We start from the raw sequence: 15,326 nt of genomic DNA on the forward strand, positions 1-15,326 counted from the left end.
CACATGTTAAGCTAACTAAGAATAGAAATATAATATTTAATTATACAAAGAATTTAATGTTTAGAGAATTGAATACATCACAAGTTCAATAAATTCATTTCATATTTATCTTCTTAACATGTGCCCTTAAGGGCACATGTTAACATTCTCCATTATTTATAATATTATTTTTGAAAATTTAATTTATCTCTAGATTCCTACCCTGCCCGATGCAAATTAAAAAGGAAAGCTTAAATATATTTTGGTCCCTATAGTTTTTCAGAATTTTTATTTTAGTCCCTGAATTTTTTTTCACAATTTTTAGTCCTTTTAGTTTTTTCTGACAATGTTTTTAGTCCATACTTTTCATTCAACTCGTGTATACTTTCACATTTTTGAATGATATTTTGTATTCATGTTTATAATATTATAAGAATATCTCCGATAAAAATTTAGAATTTTTTAACATAAGATGAATTATTTATGAATTTTTATGTGCAAAAAACTAAAAAAATTCATATTTAATTCGTCTTGTTAAAAAAATTTAAACTTTGGTAATAGAGATTCATATAATGTACTATACACGGCCGCAGAAAAAAAATTTTAAAATGACATGCACGAGTTAAATGAAAAGTAAGGATTAAAAAAATTGGCAGAAAAAATTTTAGGGACTAAAAAGTGTAAATAGAATCTTCGGAGATTAAAATGAAAATTCTGAAAAACTATACAGACCAAAATCATTTTTAACTCTTAAAAAAAATAAGGGTCATGCTAACCGGTGTCCCGAGACAGTGGTTAAGGAAACTAAAAAAAGAAACTTTTAAGCTAAAAATAAAACTTTTTAAATTTTCGAGGAGTTGACTGCACAAGTTTTGATGTCATACTATATTTGCTTCCTTAAACAGTATCTGGGGATACCGTTTAGCATTTTTCAAAAAATAATTAGAAAATCTAACTTGAAGTCGTCTTTGTGTCAAAATAATTAAAAAATACGACGACTTGGAGTATGATCATTGAATTATCGTTGGCCAGTGTAGATGGTACTCTATGTTGAATAAAGAAATTTTTGCATTCATCTATACTATATATAAACTATATATAAAGAGGATCAGGGCCGGTCCCGAGTATTTGGAGGTCCTGTTTGAAAATTAAAAATGAATCTTTAATAAAAATATAATTTTTTTAAAATAAAGTCATTCTCTATTTAAATTATAAATAACATAAAAAATAGTCATCATAGTAAATAACATGTAAAACCAACATATTTTAATCAAGGGTAAATGATCATTTACCCCCCTGCAAAATAAGCAAATTTTCGTTTACCCCCCTACGCAGATTTTTTTTCTGTTTACCCCCCTGCAAAAAATAGATTCACTCATTTTGCCCCCCGTGTGTACAGCAGGACATGTGAATGTGCAAATATGCTGACATGGCTTGTACACGTGGAAAAAATAATTAATATTTATTTTTTAAATTCCACGTCAGATAATATATTTTTTTTTTAAAAAAAATTCTACAAAATAAAAAAACGGATTTTCTTTTTTTTTTTTCCCAAAAAAATCCTACAAATAAATTTTTTTTCCTACAAAATTTTTTAAAACATTTCCTGCAAAAAAAGTAATTTTTTTTCCTACAAAGAATTTAAAAAAATTTCCAACAAAAAAAAAATGAATTTTCTTATTTTGCTCCCAAAATAAATATTTACTCCAAAATAAAGTTTATTTTCAAAATAAAAATTTTAAAGATTTATTTTCAAATCTTTTTGAATTAAAAAAACATGATCTTTATTTTTTAAAAACAAAACATTATTTTTTTGTTAATCTCTTTGAATTAAAAAAAATAGAAAAAGAAGTTTATTCGTATTTTCCTCTTATACCAAAATCATTTGTCCTAGAACTAGAAAAATAGAAGGAAGCAGAAGACAATAACGAAGTAGAAGACGATTCCGGTGATTGAAGAAGATGACGACGAATATGATCACGACGGTGGAAGCAAACCGGCGAAGATTCTGTTTTTTTTAAATAAAAAAGATTTGAAAATAATTTTTTAATATCTTAAAAATAAACTTTATTTGGGAGAAAAATATGAAAATTCGTTTTTTTATTTTAGGAAAAAAATAATAATTTTGTACGAAAAAAACTATTTGTAGGAATTTTTTAAAATTTTGTAGGGAAAAAAATTCGTTTTATTAATTTTGTAGGAAAAAAAAATTTAAATTTTTTTTTTGAAAAAAATATTATCTGACGTGGAAGTTAAAAATAAATATAAATGTTTTTTCCACGTGTACAAGCCACGTCAGCAAATTTGCACAATCACATGTCCTGCTGTACACATAGGGGGCAAAATGAGTGAATCTATTTTTTGCTGGGGGGTAAACAGAAAAAAAATTTGCATAGGGGGGTAAACGAAAATTTGCTTATTTTGCAGGGGGGTAAATGATCATTTACCCTTTAATCAATAACATTAAAATACATCTTCAATATAATATCATTATCAACTTTACATTTCCTTCGGAAAAAAAAAAAAAAAAACTTTCTTGTAATGTTGCTTCGTTTTTTACAATCAACCGCAAGTTACTTATAAAATTAAAAGTGTATCTATTAAATTTTCTTTTTCTTGAGTAATAAAATATTTTTTTGTAGTAACAAAGTCATTAATTTTTTTTACATATATAAATTTTTTAATAAACCGATATAAACAATCGGAGGTCCCTAAATGTTTGAGGCCCTGCGTGGTGGCACACCTTGCACACCCACAGGGCCGGCCCTGAAGAGGATACATAAGTTTTGGTGTTAACTTTTCATAATACCAACAATACCCTTTATTTTTTTTTAGTAGTAACAAAAATCTTTTATTAACAAACTCATCATAACATAAAACATATTTTTTTAGCCACAAAATTTTTTTATTAACAAACTGGCTCTAACATAAGATATTTTTTTTTTACATAAGTTAGACACAGGTAGGCGCGGAACGCGCATATCTGGCCCGCTAATATATAATAAACAAAAAAATGTAGTCTATGTGGAATACACGTATATTGAACTTCTATAATCGATGAAATGTATAAGTTCATGGTCCGCCTCCGCCGTACTTTTTAGAATTTTCCTTATTTTATTTATGTGTAGTCAGCCAAGTACAATCTAATAACAGATCGGATCATCCGAAAGTCACTAATTGTTGTTGTTGATTTTAATATTATTGAAATAAAAATATCTATCAGCAAATTGTCAACAAATAAGATGTTTAAATTGGAGTCTTCAGTCCAGGGACGGATCTATGAGGGACAAGTAGGGGCTTCTCCATGCCAAGCATTTTTATTTTTATTTTTATAATATTGACAATGAGTTTTGAATCTAGGACCATGTATACTATCTAAATTCTCCTCCAAGCATTTTAATATTATAGTATATATGTATCATATTATTTGTACGTAGTATAATATATGTCATATTATTATTTGTACTATAATATATATACAAGTTTTATTTTATTAGTCATTTTAGTTTTTAAATATATTATTAAATAATAAATTTAATCTTTAAATGTGTTTTTCATTGGCCAGTTTAATCCATAAATTTAATAACAAAAGACACACTATGAATGTGTTTATAATTTTAATATATTTAAAAACTTTTATGACAGCATCTCATACTCAGAGACCAAACTTTTAATTTGTTCTTTATCTTTCTCCTTGAGCTACCACCGCACATGTAATTTGACATGCTCATTAGTTGTTTCAAGCTTTCGGTATGCATCTCAATATTATGAAAAATAAAATTATTACACACTTTCAAAATAAATCAAATCTTAGTCAAACAAACAATGGTTTGAAAACAATCCTTAACTTTTAGAAATCAAATATGGAACGTCCTAAATTGTTAAGCGTGAACATTAGCATTATTCGATGAAGCATTTTAAATACCCAACCATTTTAAAATACCACTTCACACCTTACAGAAAACTGGACGTTCAAAAAGAGAGTGAGATGTAGGTTCCTCATCACCACAACTTGGAGAACAAAAATGTGAATCATTTCGCAAAATTCCTTTTTCAAGGAGATTACCCTTCACCATATATAAATCGATTATCCTTCACAATAGACAATGAGATATATAGTTAACTTTCAAACCACGAAAATAATTTTCAAATTGACCCGTTCCCCGCCTCCCAATACCACCCCCGCCCCCGCCCCAAAACCTTGCGGGGGATATTAATTTACCTCCCACCACCAACCCTAGCGAGGAACAGGTCCCGCCCCATGCCCACCAAACAATCATTTACAAATTTTTTTATTTTTTATTTTAAAAAAATCATGTTTCAAAGCTCCTTCTTTAAAAAAAAGTGAAAAAAAAAACAAAAAATTATGTTTCAAAACTCATTTTCTTTGCAACAAAAAAAGCTCACTTTATTTTTATATATATTACTACCTTAAGAATAATAAGTAAGTAAAAATGTTATTAAATATAAGGATAATATGGTAATTTTATGTAGGACGGGGGCGGACTAGGGTGGGTGTAAGCACACCCCGCCCCCCACACCCACACACATTTAAAATTAAAATTAAATAACAAAAAAATATTTTTGAAAAAAAGACAACATTTCATTTTTATTTTTAATGTTTAAATTAAAATTTGCTATATTTTCATAATAAAAATTATTGGCTTAAATGCAGTTTTGACCCCTCAGGTTTAACAATTTTGTGATTTTGACTCGAAGTTTCAATTGTGCAATTTTAACCCCCTAAGTTTCACAATTGTTTAACCTTATTATTAATAGGGATATCAACTAGGCGGGAAATAAGCAGGGAGTATTTTACCACACAATTCCCCGCCATTTAAAATGACTCTCATCTCCGTCTCCATTCCCAGCAACGAAGAGTATTGTTCCTCCATCCATGAGGATCCCCATAGTTCCTGCGAGGATCTATCAACATTAAAAAACTATCAAATTTATATTATTTGCAATCAAACTAGTTGTAAAAAAAGTTTAATCATAAAACAAATAATTAAGATTTTTTTTTTGTGAGTCTTGTGAGTTGTAACAATAATAAACATCGCATATAAAAATAAATTTAGGCACAAATAAAAATTATTTTAATAAGGTGTTCAAGTACGAAGTCTACGCGGTACGGATCCCCAAACATCTTTGGAGGGACTTTTTTCCTTCATCCACATCTCGCAGCCGTCTTTGGATCATCAAACGAGACGATTCCCACAAAAATCTTCATTTACGGATCAAATTGATATTTTATTAATTATTAATAATGGAGAGGGGTATGTTGACTCAAAGTATATGACTCTATTTTTTTTTTTTGACAATTATATGACTCTATTGTTTTTTTTTTTTTACAAATATATGACTCTATTGTTGAGTAGTAAGGCTTTGTTTGGCAAAAATAGCTTATGGCTGATAAGCTAGCTGATAGCTTATGTCTGATGACTGATGGCTTCTAGCTTCTAGCTGATTGAAATGTTTCGTAAAATTAGCGGTTCAACTGACTGATAAATATAAAATGACATAAAAGGACATCTTTAATTAATAATTTTTTTTTATCAAATTAATACTGTTTAAGATATTTAGAATTTAATATTTGAAGTTTATTTTATTTTTTTGTACATTATTTTAAATTTATTAATTCAATGAATATATCTTTCAAATATTATTATTAAACTAATTTTTATATGCTGAATTTTTTTTAAAAAAAATTATTTTCCTTTCTGTTGATATACTTTATGAAAAAATAACAACAAAATATATTCACAATATAGTATAATGGATAATTATAGTAAGGAACGTTGTTTAAAAAAAAATTATAGTAAGTTACGTACCTATGAATTGATAAAAAAAAATAATTTGTTTTAGCCTTCATATTTGAAAATAGATAATAAGACAACGTTAAAACATACTATATACATGTGATTTTAAAAGAAGCAACGTTAAAACATGCATTTACTTATTTTATTTTAAATTATAATGATAATGAATTATAAAGGGTAAATATGGATTTTAGTTAAAATAATAAGGGTAAAAGAGGAAGAAAAAATGAAAAGCTAGAAGCTAGAAGCTCAGAAGCTACTTGAAATAGCTTCTGAAAAAGAAGCTACAAGTCAGTAAAATAAACTAAAAGCTCTTTCTGAAAAGACTGTTACCAAACAGATTTTTTAGCTTATAAGTCATAAGACAAAAGTTAAAAGTTAGCTTTTTTGGCTTGCCAAACAAACCTAGAATTTCACGGAAATACATCAAAATTTCTCATCGGTTGAAAAATTGCTTATTTATTCTTTTTTAATTAGTACTTTTCCTCTTTGGCGTCTGTTCCTCCTAAACACATGTTTTTGAAAAATCTTTGGTTGAATGAAATTGCCCTAATTTCCACCTCATTTAGTTCATGAATAAGACGTGTGAGAAGACTGAGGTGTTCTTGTTTGATCGATAAATTTAATTTCAGAATTAAGTGATTATGATTGATTGGTTAGTTTTTGCTAATTTGGGTTTAGTAAGAAAGTTTGGAGCATTGTTCTTAATTGGTTAGGGAAGACTTTACTATTGGGAGCTGAAGGATGCTATCATTTTACTCTTGGTGATCTGTTTGTAAAAGATAAAGGGTGTTTCAGTTACTTGGTTTGGTTGGCAACCACTTGGAACATATGGAAGTTCCGTAATCTAGTTATTTTCAAAGGAGTAATTCCGGATGCATAGTCGGTTGTGGATGCAATCAAGCTTTCTTCTTGGGTGTGGTTTACTAATCGTTATGGTCGTAAATCTTGTTATCCATTTTCTAGTTGGTGTTTAGATCCTTTGTCTTGTATTCAAAACTCTTGATTTTGTGTGTTTTATTGTAAGGGTTTTAGTATCCCATGTACTCCCTTATAATATATTTTGCTTATAAAAAAAAAAGTAGCGTAGTTTTTGCTAATTTGGGTTTAGTAGCGATGTTTGTCAAATGAGTTTAATTGATATGCACCGTTACACCATCGTCCAATAAATAACCATCATTTTGCCATGTCATGTAAAGAAAGTGGGATAAAATAGAGTGATGTGGCGAAAAACATGATTGGTATTGGTTGACAGTGTAAAAAGTGGAGTAAAAATCAAATAAATCAAAGTTTAGCCAAACAAGTTTTAGTTTTGAAACTGAATTTCAAAAGCAAAAATCTAACATTGACAACCACCGCAAACGAGTCTTAAATTTTAATTTTAATTTGACTTTAAATATTTTTTTTGACTAATTTGACTTTAAATATTGTTATGTATCATTAGTGTAAAAGTTATTTTACACATGCATATAATATTATATTGCCACATTCTTTAATGAATATGATATCTCATGTGTTTTAAAATATATTATATGATCTGTCATTATATTATTGAATACACATGTAAAATAATTTTACACTGATAGTGTACATAAATTAAATTCTTTCAATTTTTGATAAAATTTTAAATTTTTGCTGTTTTTAATTATTTAATAACACCAGTCTTATTCTTAAGACGGTTTTTTCTAACATGAAAGAGTTGATCAAGTGGTTTTCTGCACACCACTTGTCAATATCTCTATAACGAATACAAATTTTTCAAAATTCAACGTTGGATTAAAAGTTTATATTATATAAATTATTCATACAAATTTTTTAAACAATTGAAAATCATTTGATATGTTATTGAGACACACCGTTAATCTTGATGAGTTTCAATAACATATCAAATGATTTTCAATTTTTTTTAAAATTTGTATGGATGATGAGATGATCTATATGATATAAATTTTAATTCAACGGTAAATAAATTTTATAAAATTCATATTCGTTATAAGTTACTCCCTCCGGAATCCGGATACAATTATAAGCAAAAACCACTTTTTAGGTTCATTGAAAAAGTAATGTATCCAGTCTATATTATTGACCAGATACATTACTTTTTCAATGAACCTAAAAAGTGATTTTTGCTTATAATTGTGTTCGAAGGGAGTATTGACAAATACATTGAATAACTAATGTATTTAGTCTACTTTTTTGATTAGATACATTAGTTATTCAATATATCCAAAAAGTGATATTTGTTTATAATTAAGACCGGAGAGAGTACATGATATGATATGTGGGATATGTGGATCACTTAATTATCTCTTTCATGTTAGCCTTCACCTCTTTAAGACTTACTAGTAAGAGCTTAATACCGGTCACGAACGTCAAATATACAGCCACATCAGCAGCATGCATAAATCAATTTGATTTTGAAATAAAGGACTTTTTTGTCTTTGACAAAAAGGTAGTAAACCAATTTGTTAAATACCTCTGATATCTATGTTGGATTATTAATTAATAACCATATTTTTTTGGGGTTAACCTTTCAATTTTTAGGAAGCATCATGGCACTTGTTAGAATATTCAAAAATAGAAAATTTCATTAAATAATACAAGAGAATTCGGGAAATTAGGCCAATCCTCGAGTAGAAGCGAAAAAATACAACTATCTCATTAAAAATCTTACTTGAAGCATCTTTGACCATATCTTTAATTTTCTTACCTTTTAGTATGAAGCTTAGAGTCCGGATTTTTTTATTACTATGATATTGATGTAAGGTTGTTGGAACATGATGTGAAATTGAAGGAAGAAACTCGGTAGAGTATAAACATAAGCTATGAACTAAGTGGAGTGTGAATTTGAAAAAAGCAATTTTAAGTCCTACATTTGAGGGAACACAACCCTTAGTAGTGTTTATATATTAAAAAATGCCCTCTTAGGGTGTGCCCCAAGGGGTATCCAGTTTTGTAAACGGGTAACCACACACTCCTTGTCGAATATCATACACACACGCGCCGCTGTCGGGCCGGGCTTGAGCTTGGGTCCTGGTGATATATTAATTTTTTAAGAAAAAGAAAACAATTATTTTTTCTTTACGTGAGTGAGCTTTTATTTTTCGCACATGTTAATTGTGCGTGAGACCAAGTCATCGATGCTGTGTCAGCAAATATCTTTTGCTCAATTTGTATTTTGATAAGTTTTTTGAAATTCAACTGATTCCTAAAATTCGGCCGAAAACCCAAAAAATCGGCCGAAAACCTAAAATCGGCCAAAATCCAAAAAATTGACTATAAACCCTAAAATCGACCAGAAACCCGAAAAATCGGCAGAAAAACTTAAAATCGGCCAAAATTCCAAAAATCGACTATAAACCCTAAAATCGTCCGAAAACCCAAAAAATCGACTGAAAAACCAAAAATCGAGTGAAAACCCAAAATCGGCCAACATCCAAAAAATTGGCCGAAGAATCTAAAATCGTCCCTGAACCCAAAAAACTCGGCCGAAAACCTAAAATCGACCCAAAATCCTGAAATCGGCTATAAAACCCAAAATCAGCGGAAAAACCTAAAATCGACTAAACACCCATTTTTCGGCCGATATTAGGGTTTATAGTCGATTTTTGGGTTTTTCGGTCGATTTTTCGTTTTTCGGTCGATTTTATGGTTTATAGTTGATTTTTGGGTTTTTCACTGATTTTAGGTTTTCGGCCAATTTTTTTGGTTTAGGGACGATTTTTGGGTTTTCGATTAATTTTTTGGGTTTTCAGCCGATTTTAGAGTTTATAGTCGATTTTAGGGCTTTTGGTCGATTTTAGGTTTTTCAGCCGATTTTGTGTTTACTGTCGATTTTAGGGTTTTTGGCCGATTTTATGTTTTTCGGTTTTTCGGCCGATTTTATGGTTTATAGTTGATTTTAGGTTTTTTTAGCCGATTTTAGGTTTTTCCGCCGATTTTTTTGATTTTTCGGCCAATTTTTGGGTTTAAGGTCGATTTTAGTAAAATAAATAAAATTAAATGAAGGAAATTCAATTACATTACCCAAATAATTTTTTTTACAATTGATGGAATTTCAACACTTTATCCAAACACTGGAATTTGAAAATCAAGGGAATTCAATTAAATCAATTGAATTGCCTAATATTTAAAATTCCTTAAATTTCTAGAATCTCTCCTCCAAACACACTCTTAGAGAATGGAGATGCTATAGGACAAGACAAATGGGCACTTACGTAGGGGTTGAGTGGGATTGGGACCTCAAATGGAGGACTAGGACAAAAGCCAAGGATGAAATCCAGTGGCGGAACTAGGGGAGGGCTGAGGCGGGCCGCGGCCCTCCCCCAAAAAATAGGAAATTACTAATATACCCTTGGTATTTTCATAAAATTACATATTTATAATACTTTATATATTTGTGAAGGTAAATTGGAACAGAAGCGCAAGGTTAGCCTAGATGGTAGAGGTTTCAATTCCTAATGCATTTGGAGGTGATGGTCATGGGTTTGAACCATGCCTTCCTTGGTTTTGCTTTTTTTTTTTTTTCCCCTTTCAAAAATCAACTTTAACACACACCCTTGAGGATAAATGTCGTCTTAAACATGTAAAGACATAATTTTGAGATTAATGTTTTTCTTATGATATATCAATTCACAATTTTTATTTTTACCAAAAAAATAAAACACAATTATTTTTAATTTATTTAATCCGTGTCTAATTATTATCTTATATTTATTAATGAATAAATTTCAATCTAAATTTTTTTTATTGTCTAATTAAGCAAGCATTAGTTCAAAGTCAATTATTGATGATTTCAAGTCACTTGACATACGCAGTGTATTATTTTCTGGTATGTAATTTAATTTTTTAATTATCAAATTATTGCTTATTATGACTTAAATTTTTATACGCAATATAATTTTTTTTATTTAATTTATATATTATAAATTTTTTTAACGGCCCACCCAAAAAAAAATTCCTGGTTCCGCCACTGATGAAATCCCTACCCATAATTAAAGGGTCAAGCACTTAGACAATAATTTTTTATCAATAATTTTTTTTTTTCGGTATATTTCTTTTCACAATTTTATTTTTGGTCAAGTAACTTAGTGGTTAGAAATTCCACCTTAAAGGTTAATAAATGAAATGTTTGTTGTTCGAACTCCGACTCCTGTACATATAATACGATATTCCTAACACATACGTTAAGCTCACGAAGACTCTTTAATTTGCACAATTTTTTTCCTTGGCAACAAAATGTCAATTGATTAAAAACATAAGTAGAGATATAAAGTAGGGGAAAAAAATACGGCATATTTTTTTTAGATTACTCTTAAAGAATTTTGGATAGTTTACCCAACAATCAATAACAATTAATCACATAAGTAAATTTATAAATGGAATAAAAATTAATTTATGGATATCATATGGTCATGCTCTTGTTTGGATAAATTACCCTCAATTTTATTTTTTATTTTTCATTTTTATGAAACCAAGCTTAATTCATTTCATTCATAACAATAGTTTCAATACAAAATGGACAAAACTCAAAAATTTGGGAATTAACATATAAACGAGCTCTTTTAGCTAATTCATGAGCCACTCGATTACCCTCAATTTTTTAAGGAGTAATTAATGTATGTCTCACTAAATAAAAAATAATTATTTTTTTTTTTGGAAAAGGCCAAGAATACTTTATTAATAAGCATCAGAAAAAATCAAATTAAAACTCACTAAAAAAATTTAAGATCAGATGCAACTTTACAAATAATTTTTAATTTTTTTTCTCAATTATTTTCATTTTTTTAATTAAAAAGGAACTGATGATCGAACTCGAAACCTCACGTATATTACTTAAACTCCTCAATACTAAACTAAATCTAATCACTTAATTTTTTCCTTATCCACGTATTGTCTATACTATAACACCAAACTGAACGGAAATTTAATTTTAAGACTGTCGTCAACTTTTGATATCACATGCATGCACGCCGCCTCATAGACGAATTCCACAACACCTTCACTAAAATCATAATAGCAAATGCTATAAGACGCTAAATACATGGCATATCATATGGAATAAGGAAATGGATGTTCCACTATATACCAGGTCAAATATTAATCTCATAATAAACTCAAATGATCTTAGTACCACATGATACTTATAATAATACACTTATAATAATATAGGCGACATACAATGACAAAGATGGTTTGTAGCTTTGAAATTTCTATCTCATTAATGACATGCATGTAAAAAAATCAAACGAAGTTATTAAAATATTTATTTCTTGAACCAAGTGGAGAACTCAATTCACCAACTACGGCAGCTATAAACAGTGACGTCTCCGAGTTTTAGGAGACTAAGTGCAAAATATAAAAGTGGCCCCTTAATAAAAAAAATTTAAAAAATTATCGATTTAAAATGCATATGATATAAAAAAAAAACATTCTTGTAAACATATAAATTATCAATATTAAATCTTACATTAAATTAAATGGTACAAGAAATACAAAATAATTATCTTTGAATATAACGTCAAAAAGAAACATCATAATCTAAGATTAAATTTTATGCAAAGATTAAAATGGACTAGAACTATATTGATACTCATGATATTTATGAACATTAACAATATACATCTGATATTTTATAGGTATAAATAATATATAAGTAATATTATAGGACCTCAAAATTTTAAGTTGAGGCCTTCAAAATTTTGAGGCCCTATGCCGTCGCACACCTCACACATGCATGCCAGCCTCCTCTGGCTATAAATAGCAAGCCAATTTGAGAAATGTTATGAACTAATAATTTGATTGTAACACATTCTTAGCTCCAAAACCAAATCATGGAACATCTACTATTAGCCTTCACTTTCTTTCTTTCATCACTCATTTGCTACATAATTTTCCGGCCAATGTTAAGCCGGCACAAAAACCTCCCTCCATCTCCGTTTTTTAAATTGCCGCTCATCGGCCACATGCACATTTTAAGTCCCCATCTTCACCAATCATTTGACCGTCTCTCTCGCAAATACGGACCATTATTCTCTGTTGATTTTGGTTCCGTTCCTTGTGTTGTTGCTTCCACTCCTCACTTTGCAAAACTAATCCTTCAAACAAACGAACAATCTTTTAATTGTCGATATGAATCAGTGGCCATTAAACGTCTCACATATGATGCATCTCTAGCATTTTCGCCCTACGGAGACTATTGGAGATTTGTTAAAAAGCTTAGCATGAGCGAGCTTTTAAGCTCTCGTAACATTAACAACTTCCAACAATTACGTTTACAAGAGAATCACGTCATCCTTAAACTTTTTGCTAATAAAGCTAAAAGCTATGAGACTGTGAATGTGACACAAGAGTTTCTTAAGGTGACAAACAGTGTTATTTCTAAAATGATGTTGGGGGAAGCTGAGGAAGCTAGGGATGTTATACGAGATGTGACCGAGATGTTTGGAGAGTTTAATGTGTCAGATTTTATTTGGTTGTTTAAGAAACTTGATATACAAGGGCTTGGAAAGAGGATAGAGGATTTGTTTGTAAGATTTGACACATTGGTGGAAAGAATTATTAGTAAAAGAGAAGAGATGAGAAAGAACAAACGAATTGTGAAAAATAAGAGTGAGGAGGAGGATGGCACTGAATCTAGAGACTTTCTTGATATCTTGCTTGATTGTATCGACAATAAGAACTCTGAAGTAAAAATTGAAAGGGTTCACATTAAGGCACTGGTTATGGTAAAATTCAATTCCTTCTATACTTCATTCTTTTATTTAAATTTCATTTATCAATGCTCAAATCTCATACTTTTTCTCATTCTTGGCAGGATTTCTTCACAGCTGCAACAGACACAACAGCAATTTCAACAGAATGGGCATTAGTAGAACTAATGAATAACCCTTCATTGCTCCAAAAAGCTCGTGAAGAAATAAACAAAGTAGTTGGGAAAAACAAACTAGTAGATGAATCTGACAGTCCAAATCTTCCTTATCTCCAAGCAATAGTAATGGAAGCATATCGTCTCCACCCACCAGTACCAATGGTTGCTAGAAGATGTATCAAAGATTGCAAAATTGAAAACTATATGATCCCAAAAAATAGTTTAATCTTTGTCAATACTTGGTCTATTTGTAGAAATCCAAAATATTGGGATAATCCATTGAAGTTTGATCCTGAAAGATTTTTACAAAATTCAACAGATTCATATATTGATGTGAGAGGACAAAATTTTTCACTTTTGCCATTTGGGTCAGGAGCAAGGATGTGCCCTGGAATTAATTTAACTATGCGATTAGTGCCAGCTTTGCTTGGTGCTATAATTCAGTGCTTTGATTTTCATGTTTTGGATTCTAAGGGTCAGATTATGAAGGGTGGTGATATTGCTATTGATGTCAATGAAAGGCCAGGATTGACTGCTCCTAGGGCTCATGATTTGGTTTGTATTCCTGTTGAAAGGATTGGTTACCGTGGACCTCTTGAAACCCTTGGATGTTGATTGTTCCCTCCTCATTTCATCGGTTGATTATGGATTTCAATTTCAATAATCTTGTTTTATGTTGTCCTTTTCATTTACTAATTACTACAAATTATAATAATTTCGACAAACGAACATCTTCTGTTCATGTTTTGTTGTTCGAGTAGTGATCATGTAATTTTGTCTTTTGTATTGTTTTACTATTTAATAATATAATAATATACTGTGGTCACCTCTCTCTCTCCACCTTCTCTCGTAAAGGATTACTTTAGGCTTAATTAGTAAAATGGTCCCTTTACCAAAAAAAAAAAAAAGTAAAATGGTCCCTTAAAGATATTTTTGCACATTGGTCCTTAAAGAAAAAAAGGTCTGAATAGGTCCCTTAAAGAGAAAAAAGGTCTGAATAGGTCCCTTAAAGACATATTCGTTAATCAATTTGTCCTATTCAGACCTCTTTTTAGAGATAAAACTGATTAACGGAGATGTCTTTAAGGGACCTATTCGGACTTTTTTTTCTTTAAGGGACCTATTGGGACCTTTTTTTCTTTAAGGGACCAATCTAAAACCAAAAATGTCTTTAAAGGACCATTTTAGTAATTAAGCTATTACTTTACTAACAATTCTTTCCTTTTTCTTTTTATGACACTACAAGAAAATATCAGATTAGCTACCAAAATCTTGCTATAGATATCTTTTCAAGTTAACTTGTAGTTGCTTAGCCACAAATTTTCCTTCATCCATTCATTCCTTCTGGAATGACAGTTTCCAATAATAAAAAAACATTGTAATGTATTTTTTTGGCAAAATAAATTAAAAAAAATAACATTTCCTCAAAATAAATAATAAATAATAAAATACATATTTTCATTAATTTAATTCCCTTTTCCCCAAATTTCTCTCTCTCTCTCTCTCTCTAACCGTTTTCGATTCCACCAACATTGCGCTCGCTCTCCATCGTCATTCGTCACCGCCGTCGCCGATTGCTCTCCGTTGTCACCGCCGTCGCCGATTGCTCTCCGTTGTCACCGCCATATCCGATTGCTCTCCGTTGTCACCGCCGTCGT

The 15,326-nt window shown here is 29.9% G+C and overlaps 1 protein-coding gene across 1 annotated transcript; it reads left to right on the forward strand.

Moving 5' to 3' along the window:
* The first annotated feature begins 12,582 nt into the window (after window positions 1–12,582).
* On the forward strand, window positions 12,583–14,410 carry LOC123891428 (licodione synthase-like). The gene is made up of 2 exons (XM_045941302.1): window positions 12,583–13,525; window positions 13,615–14,410. The coding sequence occupies exons 1-2, from the start codon at window positions 12,632–12,634 to the stop codon at window positions 14,281–14,283; spliced, it is 1,563 nt and encodes a 520-aa protein (XP_045797258.1). The 5' UTR covers window positions 12,583–12,631; the 3' UTR covers window positions 14,284–14,410.
* The last annotated feature ends 916 nt before the right edge of the window (window positions 14,411–15,326 follow it).

This window comes from Trifolium pratense, linkage group LG6 (genome assembly GCF_020283565.1).
Source record: "Trifolium pratense cultivar HEN17-A07 linkage group LG6, ARS_RC_1.1, whole genome shotgun sequence".
Taxonomy (NCBI): Eukaryota; Viridiplantae; Streptophyta; class Magnoliopsida; order Fabales; family Fabaceae; genus Trifolium; species Trifolium pratense.

Bases quoted from the DNA above. Each gene is read 5' to 3' on its own strand.
- LOC123891428 (XM_045941302.1), top strand. From the start codon at position 12,632: ATGGAACATCTACTATTAGCCTTCACTTTCTTTCTTTCATCACTCATT. The intron at 13,526-13,614 runs GTAAAATTCAAT...CATTCTTGGCAG, and splicing joins ACATTAAGGCACTGGTTATG to GATTTCTTCACAGCTGCAAC.